Here is a 26,648-nt window from a genome sequence, read left to right on the forward strand (position 1 = left end):
CTAGACCAGTCCTGTCACCTGGTACTGGTCTCCCACGTCTAACTCAGGGCCTGATCCTAATGGAGAGATAATCACCAGCTGACACTGTCCTGGTCTGGTGCTGACAAGACACTGTCCTGGTCTGGTGCTGACAAGACACTGTCCTGGTCTGGTACTGACAAGACACTGTCCTGGTCTGGTGCTGACAAGACACTGTCCTGGTCTGGTGCTGACAAGACACTGTCCTGGTCTGGTGCTGTACTGACAAGACACTGTCCTGGTCTGGTGCTGTACTGACAAGACACTGTCCTGGTCTGGTGCTGTACTGACAAGACCTGTGTGGTTGGTTCTGTACTGACAGACACGTGCGGTCTGGTGCTGTACTGAAAGACGTGCTGTCTGGTGCTGATGACTAGACATGTCCTGGTCTGGGCTGTACTGACAAGACACTGTGCTGGTCTGGTACTGTCAAAAACTGTGTGGTCTGGTTGCTGACAAGACACTGTGCTGGTCTGTGTGTGCTGTACTGACAAGACAGTCTAGTCTGTATGACAAGACACTGTCCTGGTCTGGTGCTGACAAGACACTGTCCTGGTCTGGTACTGACAAGACACTGTGCTGGTCTGGTGCTGACAAGACACTGTGCTGGTCTGGTGCTGTACTGACAAGACACTGTGCTGGTCTGGTGCTGACAAGACACTGTCCTGGTCTGGTGCTGACAAGACACTGTCCTGGTCTGGTGCTGACAAGACACTGTCCTGGTCTGGTGCTGACAAGACACTGTGCTGGTCTGGTGCTGACAAGACACTGTCCTGGTCTGGTGCTGACAAGACACTGTCCTGGTCTGGTGCTGACAAGACACTGTCCTGGTCTGGTACTGACAAGACACTGTCCTGGTCTGGTGCTGTACTGACAAGACACTGTCCTGGTCTGGTGCTGACAAGACACTGTCCTGGTCTGGTGCTGACAAGACACTGTCCTGGTCTGGTGCTGTACTGACAAGACACTGTCCTGGTCTAGTGCTGACAAGACACTGTGCTGGTCTGGTGCTGTACTGACAAGACACTGTCCTGGTCTGGTACTGACAAGACACTGTGCTGGTCTGGTGCTGTACTGACAAGACACTGTGCTGGTCTGGTGCTGTACTGACAAGACACTGTGCTGGTCTGGTGCTGTACTGACAAGACACTGTCCTGGTCTGGTGCTGTACTGACAAGACACTGTGCTGGTCTGGTACTGTCAAGACACTGTGCTGGTCTGGTGCTGACAAGACACTGTGCTGGTCTGGTGCTGTACTGACAAGACACTGTCCTGGTCTGGTACTGACAAGACACTGTCCTGGTCTGGTGCTGACAAGACACTGTCCTGGTCTGGTACTGACAAGACACTGTCCTGGTCTGGTGCTGACAAGACACTGTCCTGGTCTGGTGCTGACAAGACACTGTGCTGGTCTGGTGCTGTACTGACAAGACACTGTGCTGGTCTGGTGCTGTACTGACAAACGTCCTGGTTGGTGAGACAAGACACTGTTCTGGTTGGTGCGAGACAGACACTGTCCTTGTCTGGTGCTGACAAGACACTCTGTGGTCTGGTGCTGACAAGACACCTGTCCTGGTCTGGTGCTGACAAGGACACTGTCCGCATAGTTGGTACTGACCCAAGACACTGTCTGGTCTGGTGTCTGACAAGACACTGTCCTGGTCTGTGTACGACAAGACACTGTCCTGGTCTGGTACTGACAAGACACTGTCCTGGTCTGGTGCTGTACTGACAAGACACTGTGCTGGTCTGGTACTGACAAGACACTGTCCTGGTCTGGTGCTGACAAGACACTGTCCTGGTCTGGTGCTGACAAGACACTGTCCTGGTCTGGTGCTGTACTGACAAGACACTGTGCTGGTCTGGTACTGACAAGACACTGTGCTGGTCTGGTACTGACAAGACACTGTTCTGGTCTGGTGCTGTACTGACAAGACACTGTCCTGGTCTGGTGCTGACAAGACACTGTCCTGGTCTGGTGCTGTACTGACAAGACACTGTGCTGGTCTGGTACTGTACTGACAAGACACTGTCCTGGTCTGGTGCTGACAAGACACTGTCCTGGTCTGGTACTGACAAGACACTGTGATGGTCTGGTACTGACAAGACACTGTGCTGGTCTGGTACTGACAAGACACTGTTCTGGTCTGGTACTGACAAGACACTGTGCTGGTCTGTACTGGACAAGGGACACTGTCTGCGTCTGGTGCGTGATACAAGACACTGTCCTGGTCTGGTGCTTGACAAGACATGTCCCATGGTCTGGTCTACGACACGACACTGTGCTGGTCTGGCTACTGACAAGACCTGTGCTGGTATGGTGCTGTACTGACAAGGAACACTGTGCTGCGTCTGCGTGCTTGTATGACAAGTACACTGTCCTGGTTGGTGCTGCAAGACACTGTCCTGGTCGTGGTTGCTGACCAGACACTGTCCTGGTCTTGGTGCTTGTAACTGACAAGACACTGTCCTTGGTGTGATGACAAGACACTGCATGGTCTGGTACTTGACAAGAACACTGTTCCTGTCTGGTGCTGTACTGACAAGACACTGATCCTGGTCTGTGTGGGACAAGACATGTCCTGGTTGGTGCTGACAAGACACTGTTGGTCTGGTAATGACAAGACCTGTGCTGGGTGGTGCTGGACAGACCATGTCCTGGTCTGGTGCTGTACCTGACAAGACTCGTCCTGGTCTTGTGTGCTGACAAGACACTGTCCTGGTCTGGTCGCTGTACTGACAAGACACGTCCTGGGTTGCGTCGCTGTACTGACAAGACATGTCCTGGTCTGGTGCTGACTGACAAGCAAACTGTCCTGGCTGGTGCTGTCAAGACACGTCATGGCTGGTGCTGTCAAGACACTGATCTGGTCTGGTGTGACAAGACACTGGCTGGTTCTGGTGTGTCAAGGACACGTCTTGGTCTGGTGCTGACAAGACACTGTCTGCTGTCTGAGAAGTCCTGGTGGTGCTGACAAGACACTGTCCGGTGTGAAGGGCCGTCTGGTGGACTGAAGACATGTGTTTCTGATAAAGACATGTGTCTGTAATGAACATGTCATGGCTGTGCGACAGACTGTCGGTATGTGACAAGACACTTCGTCTGTCTACAGCACTGTCGTTCGTGGCTACACGAATATGGTGTGACACATGTGCTGCGTGTACGAGTGGTTCTGGTGCTGTCTGGTCTGTGGATGAACTGTATCTGATGACAAGGACACTGTGATGGTTCTGGTGCTGTCCTGACAAGGACACTGTTGGTCTGGTGCTGACTGACAAGACACTGTCCTGGATGGTGCTTGACTGATCAAGACACGGTCATGAGTCTGGCCTGTGCTGACAATGACCACTGTCATGGTATGTCTTATGCCGTAACATGACACTTGTCTTGGTCTGGGTGCTGACATAGAATACGTCTGCGTCCTGCGTCCGCTGTTATATTAGAAACTTTAGTTCTTGCGTATTTGGTGCTGACATACGACACACGCACATGGTCTGGTGTGTCAACAAGACATTGTCCTGGTCTTGTAGGTACTTACATAGTTACACTGTGTTCTGTTTTTGTTGGTGCTGTACTGACAAGATCCATACTGTGTGTGTTTTATTTTGTGTTCTCACCTGTACGATGCATAGGGGTTAGACTGTCTGGTCTGGTGCTGTACTTGTCCACAAGCAACACAGAGACAGTTACACAGAGACAGTCACACAGAGACAGTCACACAGAGACAGTCACACAGAGACAGTTACATAGAGACAGTTACACAGAGACAGTTACACAGAGACAGTTACACAGCGACAGTCACACAGAGACAGTTACACAGAGACAGTCACACAGAGACAGTCACACAGAGACAGTCACACAGACACACAGAGACAGTTACACAGCGACAGTCACACAGAGACAGTCACACAGAGACAGTTACACAGAGACAGTTACACAGCGACAGTCACACAGCGACAGTCACACAGAGACAGTCACACAGAGACAGTTACACAGAGACAGTAACACAGAGACAGTTACACAGAGACAGTTACACAGAGACAGTTACACAGACACACAGAGACAGTTACACAGAGACAGTTACACAGTCGCACAGAGACAGTTACACAGAAACAGTTACACAGCGACAGTCACACAGACAGAGTTACACAGAGACAGTCACACATAGACAGTAACACAGACACAGTCACACAGAGACAGTCACACAGAGACAGTAACACAGACACACAGAGACAGTTACACAGAGACAGTAACACAGAGACAGTAACACAGAGACAGTAACACAGAGACTACAGAGAAGAGATGTGTTCAGTAGCTCCTCAGTAACGTCACCATAGGAAGAAGATCACACTAACTGGTTTTTATACATTCGGAAAGTCGTTCTGTACTTTGAATGTTTCCGAGAGGCGATCGCATGAACACAGCATATGAACAGAGAACAGGGTTGGAGAGGGTTAAATAAGGACATCTCAGATACAGGAGGCCTGTTAGTGTGTGTGTGTGTGTGTCTGCCCGACTGTGTACGAAAGGACACAAGACGTGTGTGTGAGTCTGTGTCTGCGAGTGAGTGTGTGTGTCTGCCCGACTGTGTACGAAGGGACACAAGACGTGTGTGTGTGTGTGTGTCTCACCGTGTCACAGTCGCTGGGTTGGAACTGGAAGTCTTGTGCTTTATGAAACACAGGGTTCTCCTGCATGAAGAGCTGCTGGTTAAACTCCTGCATCACCTGAGAGAGACAGAGATATACACGATTAAGCACGCGCACACACACACACACACACACACACACACACACACACACACACACACACACACACACACACACACACACACACACACACACACACACACAGTCTCACCCTGTTGGATTTGTCCAGTAGGAACTGGAAGGTGTTGTGTATGGCCTGAAAGGCCTCCAGCTCTGTCTGACAGATAGAGATCAGATAGTCCTTCACATGGTTATATATCCCTCCATCCAACTCCTGAGAGAGACAGAGACAGAGAGAGAGAGACAGAGAGAGAGAGACAGACAGAGACAGAGAGACAGAGACAGACAGAGACACAGAGAGAGAGAGACAGAGAGAGAGAGAGAGAGAGAGAGAGAGACCGAGAGAGAGAGACCGAGAGAGAGAGAGAGAGAGAGAGAGAGAGAGAGAGAGAGAGACAGAGAAAGTTAATTTGATGGTTATCTTTAGTCTTTTGATAGACTGGATGAAGCATTAATTAACAGTGAATCTAAATGAAGAGTGTTTCTCTTAAGTGATTTGGCAACATATGCTCTGGGCGCGCCTGCCAGCAGAGTAGATATGAATGAGAGAGAGAAAGGGGAATGACAAATTGGTTTTTGCATTCTTCATAAAGCCAAGAAAGAAATTGAGAAACCTATCAAACCGAAAACATAGAGACGTAGAAAACCTGAGCCTACGCCATCACTATGGTGAATCACTAAAACAATACAGAAATACACTAAAGGAGGAACAGCACGTCAGAAATCAGCTCAATGTAATTGAAGAATCCATAGAATCTAACTACTTCTGGGAAAACTGGAAAACTCTAAACAAACACAACGAAAAGGTATCTATCCAAAATGGAGATGTATGGATAAACCACTTCCCCAATCGTTTTGGCTCTATTACAAAGAACAAACAGCAAAAACATATACAGTGGCTTGCAAAAGTATTCACCCCCTTGGAATTTTTCCTATTTTGTTGCCTTACAACCTGGGATTAAAATAGATTTTTGGAGGGTTTGTATCATTTGATTTACACAACATGCCTAACACTTTGAAGATGCAAAATATGTTTTAGAGTGAAACAAACAAGAAATAAGACAAAAAAAAACGGAAAACTTGAGCGTGCATATCTATTCACCACTCGAGTGTTGCTTTAGCAGTATGCTTAGGGTCATTGTCCTGCTGGAAGGTGAACCTTCGTTCCAGTTTCAAATCTCTGGAAGACTGAAACAGGTTTCCCCTCAAGAATTTCCCTGTATTTAGCTCCATCCATCATTCCTTCAATGCTGACCAGTTTCCCTGTCCCTGCCAATGAAAAACATCCCCACAGCATGATGCTACCACCACCATGCTTTACTGTGGGGATGGTGTTCTCAGGGTGATGAGAGGTGTTGGGTTTGCGCCAGACATAGCGTTTTCCTTGATGGTCAAAAAGCTCAATTTTAGTCTCATATGACCAGAGTACCTTCTACCATATGTTTGGGGAGCCTCCCACATGCCTTTTGGCGAACACCAAATGTGTTTGCTTATTTTTTTCTTTAAGCAATGGCTCTCAGCTCTGTGGAGTGTACGGCTTAAAATGGTCCTATGGACAGATACTCCAATGTGGAGCTTCGCAGCTCCTTCAGGGTTATCTTTGGTCTCTTTGTTGCCTCTCTGATTATTGCCCTCCTTGCCTGGTCCGTGAGTTTTGGTGGGCGGCCCTCTCTTGGCAGGTTTGTTGGGGTGCCATATTCTTACCATTTATACATTTTAATAATGGATTTAATGGTGCTCCATGGGATTTTCAAAGTTTCTGATATTTTTTTTACCCAAACCTGATCTGTACTTCTCCACAACTTTGTCCCTGACCTGTTTGGAGAGCTCCTTGGTCTTCATGGTGCCGCTTGCTTGGTGGTGCCCCTTGCTTAGTGGTGTTGCAGACTTTGGGGCCTTTCAGAACAGGTGTACGTATAATGAGATAATGTGACACTTAAATAAAGTACACCTTTGTGCAATCTAACTAATTATGTGACTTCTGAAGGTAATTGGTTGCACCAGATCTTATTTAGGGGTTTCGTAGCAAAAGGGGGTTTAGAGAATGGCACGACAACTTTTCGTTTTTTTTATTTTTTTTATTTTTTTAACAAGTCATTTTTTTTCTCCATTTAACTTCACTAATTTGGACTATTTTGTGTATGTCCATTACATGAAATCCAAATAAAAATAAATGTAAATTACAGGTTGCAATGCAACAAAATAGGAACAATGCCAAGGGGTATAAAAACGTACATGATCAAATACGAATCAACTATTAAAGAACCAGAAACCACTAGATTCTCCCTCCAACCCAAAAAGGCCCGTGATGTTGATTGTATCCTCAATGAAATGATCAAATATACAGACCACAAATTACAATTGGCTGTACTTAAACTCTAACATCATCCTCAGCTTTGGCATCTTCCACAATATTTGGAACCAAGGACTGATCACACCCAATCCACAACCTTGGGGAAATCCTCTGCATTATCATTAACAGCAGACTCGTACTGAGCAAATGTCAAATTGGATTTTTTAACAAATTACATACAACTTATTGACCCTAATTGACAAACAAACAAAAACAAAGGCAAAGTCTTCTCATGCTTTGTTGATTTCAAAAAAGCTTTTGACTCATTTTGGCATGAGGGTCTGATATACAAATTGATGGAAAGTGGTGGTGGAGGAAAAACATACCACATTTTACAATCCATGTAAACAAACATTGAGTGTGTGGTTAAAATTGGCAGCAAAAAAAATATATACTGTATATATTTCCACAGGGCCATGGGGTGAGCAGCTTGAGCCCCACCCTCTTCAACATACAGTACCAGTCAAACGTTTGGACACAGCTACTTATTCCAGTTTAAAACATATATTTTCTACATTGTATAAAAATAGTGAAGACATCAAAACTATGAAATAACACAAATGGAATCATGCAGTAACCAAAAAGTGTTAAACATATCAAAATATATTTTATGAGATTATTCAAAGTAGACACTATTTGCCTTGATGGCAGATTTGCACACTCTTGGAATTCTCTCAACCAGCTTAACATGGAATGCTTGTCCAAAAGTGTTGAAGGAGTTCCCACATATGCTGAGCACTTATTGGTTGCTTTTCCTTCACTCTGCATTCAAACTCATCTCAATTGAGTTGAGGTTGGGTGATTGTAGAGGCCAGGTCATTTGATGCAGCACTCCTTCACTCTCCTTGTCCAAACTTTTGATTGGTACTGTACAGTCGTGGCCAAAAGTTTTGAGAATGACACAAATATTAATTTTCAGAAAGTCTGCTGCCTCAGTTTGTATGATGGCAATTTGCATATACTACAGAATGTTATGAAGGGTGATCAGATGAATTGCAATTAATTGCAAAGTCCCTCTTTGCCATGCAAATGAACTGAATCCCCCAAAAAACATTTCCACTGCATTTCAGCCCCGCCACAAAAGGACCAGCTGACATCATGTCAGTGATTCTCTCGTTAACACAGGTGTGAGTGTTGACGAGGACAAGGCTGGAGATCACTCTGTCATGCTGATTGAGTTCGAATAACAGACTGGAAGCTTCAAAAGGAGGGTGGTGCTTGGAATCATTGTTCTTCCTCTGTCAACCAAGGTTACCTGCAAGGAAACACATGCCGTCATCATTGCTTTGCACAAAAAGGGCTTCATAAGCAAGGATATTGCTGCCAGTAAGATTGCACCTAATTCAACCATTTATCGGATCATCAAGAACTTCAAGGAGAGCGGTTCAATTGTTGTGAAGAAGGCTTCAGTGAGCCCAAGAAAGTCCAGCAAGCGCCAGGACCGTCTCCTAAAGTTGATTCAGCTGCGGGATCGGGGCACCACCAGTACAGACCTTACTCAGGAATGGCAGCAGGCAGGTGTGAGTGCATCTGCACGCACAGTGAGGCGAAGCCTTTTGGAGGATGGCCTAGTGTCAAGATAGGCAGCAAAGAAGCCACTTCTCTCCAGGAAAAACATCAGGGACAGACTGATATTCTGCAAAAGGTACAGGGATTGGACTGCTGAGGACTGGGGCAAAGTCATTTTCTCTGATGAATCCCCCTTCCGATTGTTTGGGGCATCCGGAAAAAACCTTGTCCAGAGAAAGACAAGGTGAGTGCTACCATCAGTCCTGTGTCATGCCAACAGTAAAGCATTCTGAGACCATTCATGTGTGGGGTTGCTTCTCAGCCAAGGGAGTGGGCTCACTCACAGTTTTGCCTAAGAACACAGCCATGAATAAATAATGGTACCAACACATCCTCCGAAATAAACCTCTCCCAACCATCCAGGAACAGATTGGTGACGAACAATGCCTTTTCCAGCATGATGGAGCACCTTGCCATAAGGCAAAAGTGATAACTAAGTGGCTCGAGGAACAAAACATCAATATTTTGGGTCCATGGCAAGGAAACTCCCCAGATATTAATTCCATTGAGAACTTGTGGTCAATCCTTAAGAGGCGGGTGGACAAACAAAACCTCACAAATTCTGACAAACTCCAAGCATTAATTATGCAAGAATGGGCTGCCATCTGTCAGGATGTGGCCCAGAAGTTAATTGACAGCATGGGAGGGCAGATTGCAGAGGTCTTGAAAAAGAAGGGTCAACACTGCAAATATTGACTCTTCGCATCAACTTCATGTAATTGTCAATAAAAGCCTTTCAGTTATGAAATGCTTGTAATTATACTTCAGTATTCCATAGTAACATCTGATAAAAATATCTAAAGACACTGAAGCAGCAAACTTTGTGGAAATTAATATTTGTGTCATTCTCAAAACTTTTGGCCACGACTGTATATATCAACTAATTGGCAAGAGGCACTAGAACAGTCTGCAGCACCCGGCCTCACCCTACTAGAAACTGAAGTCAAATGTCTACTGATGACCTGGTGCTTCTGTCCCCAACCAAGGACAGCCTACAGCAGCACCTAGATCTTCTGCACAGATTCTGCGAGACCTGGGCCCTGACAGTAAATCTCAGTAAGACAAAAATAATGGTGTTCCAAAAAAGGTCCAGTCGCCAGGACCACGAATACAAATACCATCTAGACACCGTTGCCCTAGCGCACACAAAAAAACTATACATACCTCGGCCTAAACATCAGCGCCACAGGTAATTTCCACAAAGATGTGAACGATCTGAGAGACAAGGCAAGAAGGGCCTTCTACGCCATCAAAAGACACATAAAATTTGACATCCCAATCAGGGTCTGGCTAAAAATACTGGAATCAGTGAAAGAACCCATTGCCGGCGTAACAATTGGCCCAGCGTCGTCCGGATTTGGCCGGGGTAGGCCGTCATTGTAAATAAGATTTTGTTCTTAATTGACTTGCCTAGTTAAATAAAAATAAAGAAATAAAAATGGTCCTTTATGGTTGTGAGGTCTGGGGTCCGCACACCAACCCAGAATTCACAAAAAATGGGACAATCACCAAATTGAGACTCTGTATGCAGAATTCTGCACAAATATCCTCAGTGTACAACGTAAAACACCAAATAACGTATGCTGAGCAGAATTAGACCGATACCCGCTAAATAACAAAATCCAGAAAAAAGACGTTCAATTCTACAACCACCTAAAAGGAAGTGATTCCCAAACCTTCCATAACAAAGCCATCACCTACAGAGAGATGAACCTGGAGAAAAGTCCCCTAAGCAAGCTGGTCCTGGGGCTCTGTTCACAAACACAAACACACCCCACAAAGCCCCAGGACAGCAACACAATCAGACCCAAACAAATCATGAGAAAACTAAAAGACCATTACTTGACACATTGGAAAGTATTAGCAAAAAACTTGAGCAAAATAGAATGCTATTTGGCCCTGAACAGAGAGTACACAGTGGCAGAATACCTGACCACTGTGACTGACCCAAAATGAAGGAAAGCTTTGACTATGTACAGACTCAGTGAGCATAGCCTTGCTATTGAGAAAGGCCGCCGTAGGCAGACCTGGCTCTCAAGAGAAGACAGGCTATGTGCACACTGCTCACAAAATGAGTTGGAAACTGAGCTGCACTTCCTATCCTCCTGCCAAATGTATGACCATATTAGAGACACATATTTCCCTCAGATTACACAGACCCACAAAGAATTCGAAAACAAATCCCATATCTATTAGGTGAAATACTACAGCAGCAAGATTTGTGACCTGTTGCCAAAAGAAACTGGCAACCTGTGAAGAACAAACACCATTGTAAATACAACCCATATTTATACTTATTTATTTTCCCTTTTGTACTTTAACTATTTGCACATCATTATAACACTGTATATATACATAATATGACAATTGAAATGTCTCTATTCCTTCTGAACTTTTGTGTAATGTTAACTATTCTTTTTTAAATTGTTTATTTCACTTTTGGTTATTATCTATTTCACTTGCTTGGGCAATGTTAACATGTGTTTTCCATGCCAATAAAGCCCTTTGAATTAAATCAAATGAAATATTATTGAATCAGAGAGAGAGATGAACCATTAAGAGCTAATAGACTGGATAGAAACTGTAGAAAAGGAAAGGGTGGGGGAGGAAGAAGGATAGAGTGAAGGGAAAAAGTAGCATTTTGAAAGGAGGGCAGGGGAGACCTGTGGTTTGACGGTGCAGAGTATGTATAAGTGTGTGTGTGTGTGTGTGTGTGTGTGTGTGTGTGTGTGTGTGTGTGTGTGTGTGTGTGTGTGTGTGTGTGTGTGTGTGTGTGTGTGTGTGTGTGGTACTGTAGGTTCTTTGGCTCATGGTGTGTGACTGGAGTCTGTGTGTTCTCTTGTTGTGTAGGAATCTGAACCCCCTTCACCTTTCCCAGCAGCTGTATAGCCCTATCCAAAACACACACACACACACACCCCCTTCTCTGTGACAGCATTATAGCCCTATCCAAAACACACACACACACACACACACACACACACACACACACACACACACACACACACACACACACACACACACACCCTTCTCTGTGACAGCACTATAGCCCTATCCAAAACACACACACACACCCTTCTCTGTGACAGCACTATAGCCCTATCCAAAACACACACACACACACACACACACACACACACACACCCTTCTCTGTGACAGCACTATAGCCCTATCCAAAACACACACACACACCCTTCTCTGTGACAGCACTATAGCCCTATCCAAAACACACACACACCCTCCTCTCTCCAACCCTTTGCCTTAAATGTCAGCCTATCACACATTCCATCATAAAAATGATGACAATGGCAACTCATGGTCCCAACACACTCACTCACACACACACACATACACACAGCTGAAACAATGGTATGATGACAAATCTAGGGAAATTCCATCATTGAGGGTGAAGGCTAGTCCCAATACTACCCCCACCCTACCCCTCCACTCATCCCCCCTTCCTCTCCTCCCTCTCTCTCTCCACCTATCCATGTAGGGTAGTGTGAACAACAGAATGATTCAGAATGATTCTTTCTGTGTGTGTGTGTGTGTGTGTGTGTGTGTGTGTGTGTGTGTGTGTGTGTGTGTGTGTGTGTGTGTGTGTGTGTGTGTGTGTGTGTGTGTGTGTGTGCGCGTGCATGTACAGTTGAAGTCAGAAGTTTACATACATCTTAGCCAAATACATTTAAATTTAGTTTTTCACAATTCCTGACATTTAATCCTGACATTCCTGAGATTTTAAGTCAGTTAGGATCACCACTATATTTTAAGAATGTGAAATGTCAGAATAATAGTAGAGAGAATTATTTATTTCAGCTTTTATTTCTTTCATCACATTCCCAGTGGGTCAGAAGTTTACATACACTCAATTAGTATTTGGTAGCTTTGCCTTTACATTGTTTAACTTGGGTCAAACGTTTCGGGTAGCCTTCCACAAGCTTCCCACAATAAGTTGGGTGAATTTTGGCCCATTCCTCCTGACAGAGCTGGTGTAACTGAGTCAGGTTTGCAGGCCTCCTTGCTCGCACACACTTTTTCAGTTCTGCCTACAAATGTTCAACAGGATTGAGATCAGGGCTTTGTGGTGGCCACTCCAATACCTTGACTTTGTTGTCCTTAAGCCATTTTGCCACAACTTTGGAAGTATGCTTGGGGTCATTGTCCATTTGGAAGACCCATTTGCGACCAAGCTTTAACTTCCTGACTGATGACTTGAGATGTTGCTTCAATATATCCACATAATTCTCCTCCTCATGATTCCATCTATTTTGTGAAGTGCACCAGTTCCTCCTGCAGCAAAGCACCCCCACAACATGATGATGCCACCCCCGTGCTTCACGGTTGGGATGGTGTTCTTCGGCTTGCAAGCCTCCCCCTTTTCCCTCCAAAAATATTGATTGTCATTATGACCAAACAGTTCTATTTTTGTTTCTTCAGACCAGAGGACATTTCTCCAAAAAGTACGATCTTTGTCCCCATGTGCAGTTGCAAACCGTAGTCTGTCTTTTTTTATGGCGGTTTTGGAGCAGTGCCTTCTTCCTTGCTGAGCGGCCTTTCAGGTTATGTCGAAAAAGGACTGATTTTACTGTGGATATAGATACTTTTGTACCTGTTTCCTCCAGCATCTTCACAAGGTCCTTTGCTGTTGTTCTGGGATTGATTTGCACTTTTCGCACCAAAGTACATTCATCTCTAGGAGACAGAACACGTCTCCTTCCTGAGCAGTATGATGGCTGCGTGGTCCCATGGTGTTTATACACGTACTATTGTTTGTACAGATGAACATGGTACCTTCAGGCGTTTGGAATTGCTCCCAAGGATGAACCAGACTTGTGGAGGACCACCATTTTTTTTCTGAGGTCCTGGCTGATTTCTTTGATTTTCCCATGATGTCAAGCAAAGAGGCACTGCTTTTAAAGGTAGGCCTTAAAATACATCCACAGGTACACCTCCAATTGACTGAAATGATGTTAATTAGCCTATCAGAAGCTTCTAAAGCCATGACATGATTTTCTGGAATTTTCCAAGCTGTTTTAAGGCACAGTCAACTTAGTGTATGTAAACTTCTGACCCACTGGAATTGTGAATTATAAGTGAAATAATCTGTCTGTAAACAATTGTTGGAAAAATTATTTGTGTCAAGTGCAAAGTCCAGGCTTGCCAAAACTATAGTTTGTTAACAAGAAATTAGTGGAGTGGTTGAAAAACGAGTTTTAATGACTCCAACCTAAGTGTATTAACTTCCGACTTCAACTGTATGTATGTATGTATGTATGAATGTATGAATGTATGAATGTATGAATGTATGAATGTATGTATGAATGTATGAATGTATGAGTGTATGAGTGTGTGTGTGTGTGTGTGTGTGTGTGTGTGTGTGTGTGTGTGTGTGTGTGTGTGTGTGTGTGTGTGTGTGTGTGTGCGTGCGTGCGTGCGTGCGTGCGTGCGTGCGTGCGTGCGTGCGTGCGTGCGTGCGTGTATGTATGTATGTATAGTAAGCAGCCACATCTGCCAGAGGAAGTCTCAATAGAACCCTCACTACCCATTTTCAACAGCAGGGGGAGGTGTTGAGTTCCTCCTGAACAGGACACTCCTCTCTAACATCTCTACTGTGTGTGTGTGTGTGTGTGTGTGTGTTTGAACGTGTGAGTGAGTGAGGGGGGTAGAGAGATGGGCCCTGTTCCAACTCCTTCCTTGGTTGAGGTAATCAGCAATCTAGACGTCATGGTTACCACTATCTGGCTTCAACAATCCTAGCTGGTCAGACAAGGACTTACCTCACAGGAGGAAGGAAGGAAGGAAGGGATTTCTCAAGTACAGGGAAAGGAGGAGTGATAGGAGCAGCTTGTAAGTGTTGTTGATTAGGTGCCCTGAAGTGCTGTCCCTCTGTGTGTGTGTGTGTGTGTGTGTGTGTGTGTGTGTGTGTGTGTGTGTGTGTGTGTGTGTGTGTGTGTGTGTGTGTGTGTGTGTGTGTGTGTGTGTGTGTGTGTCTAGCCTGAAGCCCTGTTCCCTTGTCACCATGTCCATCTATCTATTATTCACTAGAGATTCTCTCAGCTGTCACATACAGTATCTTGGGGTTCAATACAGTATCCTGGGGTTCAATACAGTCACATACAGTACCCTGGGGTTCAATAGAGTCACATACAGTATCCTGGGGTTCAATACAGTATCCTGGGGTTCAATACAGTATCCTGGGGTTCAATACAGTATCCTGGGGTTCAATACAGTTACATACAGTATCCTGGGGTTCAATACAGTATCCTGGGGTTCAATACAGTTACATACAGTATCCTGGGGTTCAATACAGTATCCTGGGGTTCAATACATTATCCTGGGGTTCAATACAGTTACATACAGTATCCTGGGGTTCAATACAGTATCCTGGGGTTCAATACAGTCATATACAGTACCCTGGGGTTCAATACAGTCATATACAGTACCCGGGGGTTCAATACAGTCATATACAGTACCCTGGGGTTCAATACAGTCACATACAGTACCCTGGGGTTCAATACAGTCGCATACAGTATCCTGGGGTTCAGTACAGTCACATACAGTATCCTGGGGTTCAGTACAGTCACATACAGTATCCTGGGGTTCAATACAGTCATATACAGTACCCTGGGGTTCAATACAGTCACATACAGTACCCTGGGGTTCAATACAGTCGCATACAGTATCCTGGGGTTCAATACAGTCGCATACAGTATCCTGGGGTTCAGTACAGTCACATTTATTTTTATTTTTTTATTTATCCGTTATTTTACCAGGTAAGTTGACTGAGAACACGTTCTCATTTGCAGCAACGACCTGGGGAATAGTTACAGGGGAGAGGAGGGGGATGAATGAGCCAATTGTAAACTGGGGATTATTAGGTGACCGTGATGGTTGAGGGCCAGATTGGGAATTTAGCCAGGACACCGGGGTTAACACCCCTACTCTTACGATAAGTGCCATGGGATCTTTAATGACCTCAGAGAGTCAGGACACCCGTTTAACGTCCCATCCGAAAGACGGCACCCTACACAGAGCAGTGTCCCCAATCACTGCCCTGGGGCATTGGGATCTTTGTTTAGACCAGAGGAAAGAGTGCCTCCTACTGGCCCTCCAACACCACTTCCAGCAGCATCTGGTCTCCCATCCAGGGCCTGACCAGGACCATACATTACCCTGGGGTTCAATACAGTCACATACAGTACCCTGGGGTTCAATACAGTCACATACAGTATCCTGGGGTTCAATACAGTCACATACAGTATCCTGGGGTTCAATACAGTCACATACAGTACCCTGGGGTTCAATAGTCACATACAGTATCCTGGGGTTCAATACAGTCACATACAGTATCCTGGGGTTCAGTACAGTCACATACATTACCCTGGGGTTCAATACAGTCACATACAGTACCCTGGGGTTCAATACAGTACCCTGGGGTTCAATACAGTCACATACAGTATCCTGGGGTTCAATACAGTCACATACAGTATCCTGGGGTTCAATACAGTCACATACAGTACCCTGGGGTTCAATACAGTCACATACAGTACCCTGGGGTTCAATACAGTCGCATACAGTATCCTGGGGTTCAGTACAGTCACATACAGTATCCTGGGGTTCAGTACAGTCACATACAGTATCCTGGGGTTCAATACAGTCATATACAGTACCCTGGGGTTCAATACAGTCACATACAGTACCCTGGGGTTCAATACAGTCGCATACAGTATCCTGGGGTTCAATACAGTCGCATACAGTATCCTGGGGTTCAGTACAGTCACATTTATTTTATTTTTTATATTTATCCGTTATTTTACCAGGTAAGTTGACTGAGAACACGTTCTCATTTGCAGCAACGACCTGGGGAATAGTTACAGGGGAGAGGAGGGGGATGAATGAGCCAATTGTAAACTGGGGATTATTAGGTGACCGTGATGGTTGAGGGCCAGATTGGGAATTTAGCCAGGACACCGGGGTTAACACCCCTACTCTTACGATAAGTGCCATGGGATCTTTAATGACCTCAGAGAGTCAGGACACCCGTTTAACGTCCCATCCGAAAGACGGCACCCTACACAGAGCAGTGTCCCCAATCACTGCCCTGGGGCATTGGGATCTTTGTTTAGACCAGAGGAAAGAGTGCCTCCTACTGGCCCTCCAACACCACTTCCAGCAGCATCTGGTCTCCCATCCAGGGCCTGACCAGGACCATACATTACCCTGGGGTTCAATACAGTCACATACAGTACCCTGGGGTTCAATACAGTCACATACAGTATCCTGGGGTTCAATACAGTCACATACAGTATCCTGGGGTTCAATACAGTCACATACAGTACCCTGGGGTTCAATAGTCACATACAGTATCCTGGGGTTCAATACAGTCACATACAGTATCCTGGGGTTCAGTACAGTCACATACATTACCCTGGGGTTCAATACAGTCACATACAGTACCCTGGGGTTCAATACAGTACCCTGGGGTTCAATACAGTCACATACAGTATCCTGGGGTTCAATACAGTCACATACAGTATCCTGGGGTTCAATACAGTCACATACAGTATCCTGGGGTTCAATACAGTCACATACAGTATCCTGGGGTTCAATACAGTCACATACAGTACCCTGGGGTTCAATACAGTCACATACAGTATCCTGGGGTTCAATACAGTATCCTGGGGTTCAATACAGTCACATACAGTATCCTGGGGTTCAATACAGTCACATACAGTACCCTGGGGTACAATACAGTCACATACAGTATCCTGGGGTTCAATACAGTCACATACAGTATCCTGGGGTTCAATACAGTCACATACAGTACCCTGGGGTTCAATACAGTCACATACAGTACCCTGGGGTTCAATACAGTCACATACAGTATCCTGGGGTTCAATACAGTACCCTGGGTTCAATAGTCATATACAGTACCCTGGGGTTCAATACAGTCACATACAGTACCCTGGGGTTCAATACAGTCACATACAGTACCCTGGGGTTCAATACAGTCACATACAGTACCCTGGGGTTCAATACAGTACCCTGGGGTTCAATACAGTCACATACAGTACACTGGGGAGGAGGAGAGAGAGAAGGGAGAGGAGGAGGGGAGAGAGGAAGGAGGGGAGGAGGGGAGAGAGGAGGAAGGGGGGAGGAGGAGAAAGGAGGGAGGGGAGGAGGGGAGAGAGGAGGGAGGGAAGGAGGGGAGAGAGGAGGATGGGGGAGGAGGAGAAAGGAGGGAGGGGTGGAGGGGAGAGAGAAGTGAACCCTTCCTTACACAGCATTAGTTATTGTGTGTGTGTGTGTGTGTGTGTGTGTGTGTGTGTGTGTGTGTGTGTGTGTGTGTGTGTGTGTGTGTGTGTGTGTGTGTGTGTGTTGTGTTTGTCTGTCACTGCCTTTAATGGGATGATGAGTTCATGACCATGGGAACAGCTGAGCTAAGCTGACACACCGAGCAGAGGCTGAGAGGTGCGTGTCTGTGAGGCATGCTAAAAGATCTGTGTCAACACTGATGTAAGGGTCTGCATTTCTGTGTGTTTATGCAGACGCATGTGTCATTCTGTGTGTATTTATCTGACAGTCTAGAGGGAACACTGTCATTCAGTCATTTACCTCACCAACAAAATCACTAACGCCGAAAACAGACTCTGTGTGTGGTACCTGTATACAGTGACTCTGTGTGTGTGTGTGTGTGTGTGTGTGTGTGTGTGTGTGTGTGTGTGTGTGTGTGTGTGTGTGTGTGTGTGGTACCTGTATACAGTGACTCTGTGTGTGTGTGTGTGTGTGTGTGTGTGTGTGTGTGTGTGTGTGTGTGTGTGTGTGTGTGTGTGTGTGTGTGTGTGTGTGTGTGTGTGTGTGTGTGTGTGTGTGTGTGTGTGTGTGTGTGTGTGTGTGTGTGTGTGTGGTACCTGTATACAGTGACTCTGTGTGTGTGTGTGTGTGTGTGTGTGTGTGTGTGTGTGTGTGTGTGTGTGTGTGTGTGTGTGTGTGTGTGTGTGTGTGTGGTACCTGTATACAGTGACTCTGTGTGTGTGTGTGTGTGTGTGTGTGTGTGTGTGTGTGTGTGTGTGTGTGTGTGTGTGTGTGTGTGTGTGTGTGTGTGTGTGTGTGTGTGTGTGTGTGTGTGTGTGTGTGTGGTACCTGTATACAGTGACTCTGTGTGTGTGTGTGTGTGTGTGTGTGTGTGTGTGTGTGTGTGTGTGTGTGTGTGTGTGTGTGTGTGTGTGTGTGTGTGTGTGTGTGTGTGTGTGTGTGGTACCTGTATACAGTGAATATGTGTGTGTGTGTGTGTGTGTGTGTGTGTGTGTGTGTGTGTGTGTGTGTGTGTGTGTGTGTGTGTGTGGTACCTGTATACAGTGCAGCAGGTGTGTGTGTGTGTGTTACCTGTATACAGTGCAGCAGGTGTGTGTGTGTGTGTGTGTGTGTGTGTGTGTGTGTGTGTGTGTGTGTGTGTGTGTGTGTGTGTGTGTGTGTGTGTGTGTGTGTGTGTGTGTGTGTGTGTGGTACCTGTATACAGTGCAGCAGGTGTGTGTGTGTGTGTGTGTGTGTGTGTGTGTGTGTGTGTGTGTGTGTGTGTGTGTGTGTGTGTGTGTGTGTGTGTGTGTGTGTGTGTGTGTGTGTGTGTGTGTGTGTGTGTGTGTGTGTGTGTGTGTGGTACCTGTATACAGTGCAGCAGGTCTGTGTGGTAGTAGCGGTCATGATGAGCGTTAGCTGCTGCCAGGGTTAACAGGTAGTCATTCCTGGCATGGGTTGCTTTAGAGTTACAGTCACTCCTCTTGGCTTTCAACTAGAGAAGGATGGACAGAGAGAGATGAAGAGAGAGGTGGAGAGAGAGAGCGAGAGGGGTGGAGAGAGAAGTAGCGAGAGAGTGAGAGTGAGAGGTAGAGAGAGAGGTAGAGAAGTGGAGAGAGAGAGCGCGAGAGTGGTGGACAGAGAGAGTGGTGGAGAGCGAGAGAGGTGAAGAGCGAGAGGTAGAGAGAGAGAAAGAGAGACAGAGGTGGAGAGCGAGAGAGGTGGAGAGCGAGAGAGGTGGAGAGCGAGAGAGGTGGAGAGTGAGAGGTGGAGAGCGAGAGAGGTGGAGAGACAAGTAGAAAGAAAGAGAGAAAGTTGGAGAAAGAGAGAGTCAGAGAGAGAGAGACAGAGGGAGATAGAGACAGAGAGAGATAGAGAGAGAGAGAGATAGAGAGAGAGAGAGAGAGAGAGAGAGAGAGAGAGAGAGAGAGAGACAGAGGGAGACAGAGGGAGAGAGAGAGAGATGAAGAGTGTGTGTTAAAAACAGCATGCCAGATTGCTCTGAATACCAACATGTGGTTTGAAGAATGGAAACATGTGTGTGTTTGTGTAAACATTTCGTCATGTTGTACAGAGGTAATGGTAACCATGCTTACCTTAACGTTGGCTTTCTGTAAACTAATCCTGGACTGAAACAGACCTAGCTTCGACCTGAGAGACAACAAACCACATCAATCAACTCAGATCAAACCTGGACCCAAGACACTGACCAGGTATTATAAATCAACCGGAATCAGAGTTAAAACCGGGAGACAGACCAGGCATAATACATCAACTAAAAGCCAGTCTGGCCCTCAGTTTGGAAGGCAAGACATTATAAATCAAATACTGATTTGGCCTTCAATTTGACATAAGTGAGAAATCCGTCTGCCATCGTTAAAACGCCATCGCTTATGAATGACTGAGCCTTGGAATGAATGTGTGTATGTGTGTGGTGTGTGTTGTGTGTGTTTTTGTTTGAGTCTATTGTGTGTGTGTGTGAAGGCCTGAGTGTAGTTTGTGAGAGTGTGTGTTTGTACCTCTATGTGTGTTACCTGTAGCTGACAATGACTAATGTCCCACCTTCCCGCTCTAATGAAAAACCCCTGACACACACACACACACACACACACACACACACACACACACACACACAAAGAGAGACAGAGAGAGAGATACTATTACCGCTCCTACTACTGCTAATACTGCTAATACTGCTACAACTACTACTGCTAATACTGCTAATACTGCTACAACTACTACTGCTACTACTACTACTGCTAATACTGCTACAACTACTACTGCTACTACTACTACTGCTAATACTGCTAATACTGCTACAACTACTACTGCTACTACTACTACTGCTAATACTGCTAATACTGCTACAACTACTACTGCTACTACTACTACTGCTAATACTGCTAATACTGCTACAACTACTACTGCTACTACTACTACTGCTAATACTGCTACAACTACTACTGCTGTTGCTACTGCTGCTACTACTGCTGATGTTGCTACTACTACTACTACTATTGCTACTACTACTGTTGCTACTACTGCTGCTGTTGCTACTACTACTGCTGCTGTTGCTACTACTACTGCTGCTGTTGCTACTGCTACTGCTGTTACTACTGCTGCTGTTACTACTGCTGATGTTGCTACTACTACTGCTGCTACTACTACAGCTGCTGTTGCTACTACTACTGCTGCTGTTGCTACTGCTACTGCTACTACTACTACTGCTGCTACTACAACTACTGCTGCTACAACTACTACTGCTGCTACTACTACTACTACTAGTACTACTGCTGCTACAACTACTGCTGCTACAACTACTGCTGCTACTGCTACTACTACTGCTGCTGCTGCTACAACTACTACTACTACTACTACTACTACTACTGCTGCTACAACTACTGCTACTGCTACTACTGCTGCTACAACTACTAAAACTACTGCTGCTACTACTACAACTACTGCTGCTACTACTACTACCGCTACTACTACTACTACTACTGCTGCTACAACTACTACTACTACTGCTGCTACTACTGCTGCTACAACTACTGCTGCTACAACTACTGCTACTGCTACTACTGCTGCTACTACAACTACTGCTACTGCTACTACTGCTGCTACTACAACTACTGCTGCTACAACTACTAAAACTACTGCTGCTACTACTACTACTGCTACAACTACTACTGCTGCTACTACAACTACTGCTGCTACAACTACTAAAACTACTGCTGCTACTACTACTACTGCTACTGCTACAACTACTACTGCTACTGCTACAACTACTGCTGCTGCTACAACTACTACTGCTACAACTACTACTGCTACTGCTACTACTACTGCTGCTGCTACAACTACTGCTGCTACAACTACTAAAACTGCTGCTACTACTACTGCTGCTACAACTACTACTGCTGCTACAACTACTAAAACTGCTACTACTACTACTGCTGCTACTACTACTACTGCTGCTGCTACAACTACTGCTGCTACAACTACTACTGCTGCTACAACTACTAAAACTGCTGCTACAACTACTGCTGCTACTACTACTACTGCTGCTACTACAACTACTGCTGCTACTACTACTACTGCTGCTGCTACAACTACTGCTGCTACAACTACTACTGCTGCTACAACTACTAAAACTGCTGCTACAACTACTGCTGCTACAACTACTACTGCTGCTACAACTACTAAAACTACTGCTGCTACTACTACTGCTGCTACTGCTACAACTACTGCTACTGCTACTACTGCTGCTACTACAACTACTGCTGCTACAACTACTAAAACTACTGCTGCTACTACTACTACTGCTACTACTGCTACGCTCTTTCTCCATCTTCATCTCTCTTTCACACTTTGCATTCCCGTGGTCTGAGTGTGGTTGGGTTAGGGTTGAGAGGTAGGTCTGAGTGTGGTTGGGTTAGGGTTGGTCTGTCCACCTACTTGGCCTCGATGTCAGCCTTCTCTCGAACGGCCTGAGCCACCTGTTCTGAGTCGTAGTATTTCTTCTTGGCTTTGGCCAGGTCCTTCACGGAGTCCTGCAGCTCCACCTGGATACGATTCAACTGTTCTATACTCTACACACAGAGAGACACAGGTTACACACACACACATGATAGTCTACACACAGAGAGACGCAGGTTACACACACACACATGATAGTCTACACACAGAGAGACGCAGGTTAGATGATATACTAGGATATGGGACACACACAGATGATATACTAGGATATGGGACACACACAGATGATATACTAGGATATGGGACACACAGATGATATACTAGGATATGGGACACACACAGATGATATACTAGGATATGGGACACACACAGATGATATACTAGGATATGGGACACACACAGATGATATACTAGGATATGGAACACACACAGATGATATACTAGGATATGGGACACACACAGATGATATACTAGGATATGGGACACACACAGATGATATTCTAGGATATGGGACACACACAGATGATATTCTAGGATATGGGACACACACAGATGATATACTAGGATATGGGACACACACAGATGATATACTAGGATATGGGACACACACAGATGATATTCTAGGATATGGGACACACACAGATGATATACTAGGATATGGGACACACAGATGATATACTAGGATATGGGACACACACAGATGATATACTAGGATATGGGACACACACAGATGATATACTAGGATATGGGACACACACAGATGATATACTAGGATATGGGACACACACATATGATATTCTAGGATATGGGACACACACAGATGATATTCTAGGATATGGGACACACACAGATGATATACTAGGATATGGGACACACACAGATGATATACTAGGATATGGGACACACACAGATGATATACTAGGATATGGGACACACACAGATGATATACTAGGATATGGGACACACACAGATGATATACTAGGATATGGGACACACACAGATGATATACTAGTATATGGGACACACACAGATGATATACTAGGATATGGGACACACAGATGATATACTAGGATATGGGACACACACAGATGATATACTAGGATATGGGACACACACAGATGATATACTAGGATATGGGACACACAGATGATATACTAGGATATGGGACACACACAGATGATATTCTAGGATATGGGACACACACAGATGATATACTAGGATATGGGACACACACAGATGATATACTAGGATATGGGACACACAGATGATATACTAGGATATGGGACACACACATATGATATACTAGGATATGGGACACACACAGATGATATACTAGGATATGGGGGACACACAGATGATATACTAGGATATGGGACACACAGATGATATACTAGGATATTTGACACACACAGATGATATACTAGGATATGGGACACACACAGATGATATACTAGGATATGGGACACACACACCTTTTTGAGCTGCTGTTCCTTGTACAGCCGTACAGTTTTAGCAGGGTCTGAGATCTCATTCTTGTAGTTGTCACACACGTTGATGCGAGACTGAGTCACCTGTACCGTCCCCTCCAGATAGGACCGCCACACAGCATACACATTCCTACACACAACACACACGGTCAGTTTACACAAGAGAAAGACCGCAAGCCAACCAAGAACAGTGTGATGTTACCAAGGGTCTGTGTTCTACTCACCTGTAGTCTGTGCGTTGGTCGTCAGGTTTGATGCCTGGCCAATCCCTCTTCAGGTACTGACTGGCCAGCTTCTGCAGAGCCTGTAAAGATCAACAACAACATGACACAGTAATTGTGTTGCGTTGAGGAGTTGAGTAAGTCTACTGTGATATAGGTTACTGTGGCCCTGTATAGTGTCAGTGATATAGGTTACTGTGGCACTGTATAGTGTCAGTGATATAGGTTACTGTGGCCCTGTATAGTGTCAGTGATATAGGTTACTGTGGCACTGTATAGTGTCAGTGATATAGGTTACTGTGGCCCTGTATAGTGTCAGTGATTTGGTTACTGTGGCCCTGTATAGTGTCAGTGATATAGGTTACTGTGGCACTGTATAGTGTCAGTGATATAGGTTACTGTGGCACTGTATAGTGTCAGTGATTTGGTTACTGTGGCCCTGTATAGTGTCAGTGATTTGGTTACTGTGGCCCTGTATAGTGTCAGTGATATAGGTTACTGTGGCCCTGTATAGTGTCAGTTATATGGATTACTGTGGCACTGTATAGTGTCAGTGATTTGGTTACTGTGGCCCTGTATAGTGTCAGTGATTTGGTTACTGTGGCCCTGTATAGTGTCAGTGATTTGGTTACTGTGGCCCTGTATAGTGTCAGTGATATAGGTTACTGTGGCCCTGTATAGTGTCAGTGATATAGGTTACTGTGGCACTGTATAGTGTCAGTTATATGGATTACTGTGGCGCTGTATAGTGTCAGTGATATAGGTTACTGTGGCCCTGTATACTGTCAGTGTGGTAGAGAGAGAGTTCTCCTGTATACTGTCAGTGTGGTAGAGAGAGAGAGTTCTCCTGTATACTGTCAGTGTGGTAGAGAGAGAGAGTTCTCCTGTATACTGTCAGTGTGGTAGAGAGAGGAGTTCTCCTGTATACTGTCAGTGTGGTAGAGAGAGAGAGTTCTCCTGTATATGTCAGTGTGGTAGAGAGAGTTCCTTATACTGTCAGTGTGGTAGAGAGAGACAGTTCCTGTATACTGTCAGTGTGGTAGAGAGAGACGTTTCCTGTATACTGTCAGTGTGGTAGAGAGAGAGAGTTCTCCTGTATACTGTCAGTGTGGTAGAGAGAGAGTTCTCCTGTATACTGTCAGTGTGGTAGAGAGAGAGAGTTCTCCTGTATACTGTCAGTGTGGTAGAGAGAGACAGTTCTCCTGTATACTGTCAGTGTGGTAGAGAGAGAGAGTTCTCCTGTATACTGTCAGTGTGGTAGAGAGAGAGAGTTCTCCTGTATACTGTCAGTGTGGTAGAGAGAGAGAGTTCTCCTGTATACTGTCAGTGTGGTAGAGAGAGAGAGAGTTCTCCTGTATACTGTCAGTGTGGTAGAGAGAGAGTTCTCCTGTATACTGTCAGTGTGGTAGAGAGAGAGAGTTCTCCTGTATACTGTCAGTGTGGTAGAGAGAGAGTTCTCCTGTATACTGTCAGTGTGGTAGAGAGAGAGTCTCCTGTATACTGTCAGTGTGGTAGGAGAGAGAGAGTTCTCCTGTATACTGTCAGTGTGGTAGAGAGAGAGAGAGTTCTCCTGTATACTGTCAGTGTGGTAGAGAGAGAGAGAGTTCTCCTGTATACTGTCAGTGTGGTAGAGAGAGAGTTCTCCTGTATACTGTCAGTGTGGTAGAGAGAGAGAGTTCTCCTGTATACTGTCAGTGTGGTAGAGAGAGAGAGTTCTCCTGTATACTGTCAGTGTGGTAGAGAGAGAGTTCTCCTGTATACGTCAGTGTGGTAGAGAGAGATTCTCCTGTATACTGTCAGTGTGGTAGAGAGAGAGAGTTCTCCTGTAACTGTCAGTGTGGGTAGAGAGAGAGTTCTCCTGTATACTGTCAGTGTGGTAGAGAGAGAGTTCTCCTGTATACTGTCAGTGTGGTAGAGAGAGAGTTCTCCTGGCCTCAACAGATAACAATCATTAATAAAACAGCAGCAATAACAAGCTGGTTCCAATCAGGACAAATAGAGCTTCAGGGCCCATTGATGATGTGTCCCGCCCTCTCTCTCTCCCATTTCCTCCTTTCTCGCTCTCATGTCCCTCTCATGTCCCTCTCGCTCCCATGTCCCTCTCTCTCTCCCATGTCCCTCTCTCATGTCCCTCTCTCTCTCTCATGTCCCTCTCTCTCTCTCTCTCATGTCCCTCTCTCTCTCTCTCTCATGTCCCTCTCTCTCTCTCATGTCCCTCTCTCTCTCTCTCTCGTCCTCTCTCTCTCTCTCTCTCATGTCCCTCTCTCTCTCTCTCTCATGTCCCTCTCTCTCTCTCATGTCCCTCTCTCTCTCTCATGTCCCTCTCTCACGTCCCTCTCTCACTCTCGTGTCCCTCACTCTCGTGTCCCTCACTCTCGTGTCCCTCACTCTCTCATGTCCCTCACTCTCTCATAACAGCAAAAAATTAAACAAAAAAAAAAAGACAAAACAAAAATCGAA

General features: G+C 45.5%; 1 protein-coding gene across 1 annotated transcript in view; it reads right to left on the reverse strand.

The window, feature by feature from the left end:
• The window catches only part of LOC120028509 (F-BAR and double SH3 domains protein 2-like), a 26,977-nt gene continuing 329 nt past the window's right edge, over positions 1-26,648 (reverse strand). Inside the window, exons 2-10 of the mRNA XM_038973706.1 lie at positions 24,192-24,271; positions 23,953-24,097; positions 22,460-22,593; positions 20,101-20,155; positions 19,371-19,499; positions 4,880-5,002; positions 4,651-4,746; positions 3,637-3,679; positions 1-56 (exon numbers count right to left, since the gene is read on the reverse strand). Coding sequence (XP_038829634.1) covers positions 1-56; positions 3,637-3,679; positions 4,651-4,746; positions 4,880-5,002; positions 19,371-19,499; positions 20,101-20,155; positions 22,460-22,593; positions 23,953-24,097; positions 24,192-24,271 — 861 coding nt within the window. The remainder of the gene's footprint in view (positions 57-3,636; positions 3,680-4,650; positions 4,747-4,879; positions 5,003-19,370; positions 19,500-20,100; positions 20,156-22,459; positions 22,594-23,952; positions 24,098-24,191; positions 24,272-26,648) is intronic.

Source organism: Salvelinus namaycush, chromosome 34, assembly GCF_016432855.1.
Source record: "Salvelinus namaycush isolate Seneca chromosome 34, SaNama_1.0, whole genome shotgun sequence".
Taxonomy (NCBI): Eukaryota; Metazoa; Chordata; class Actinopteri; order Salmoniformes; family Salmonidae; genus Salvelinus; species Salvelinus namaycush.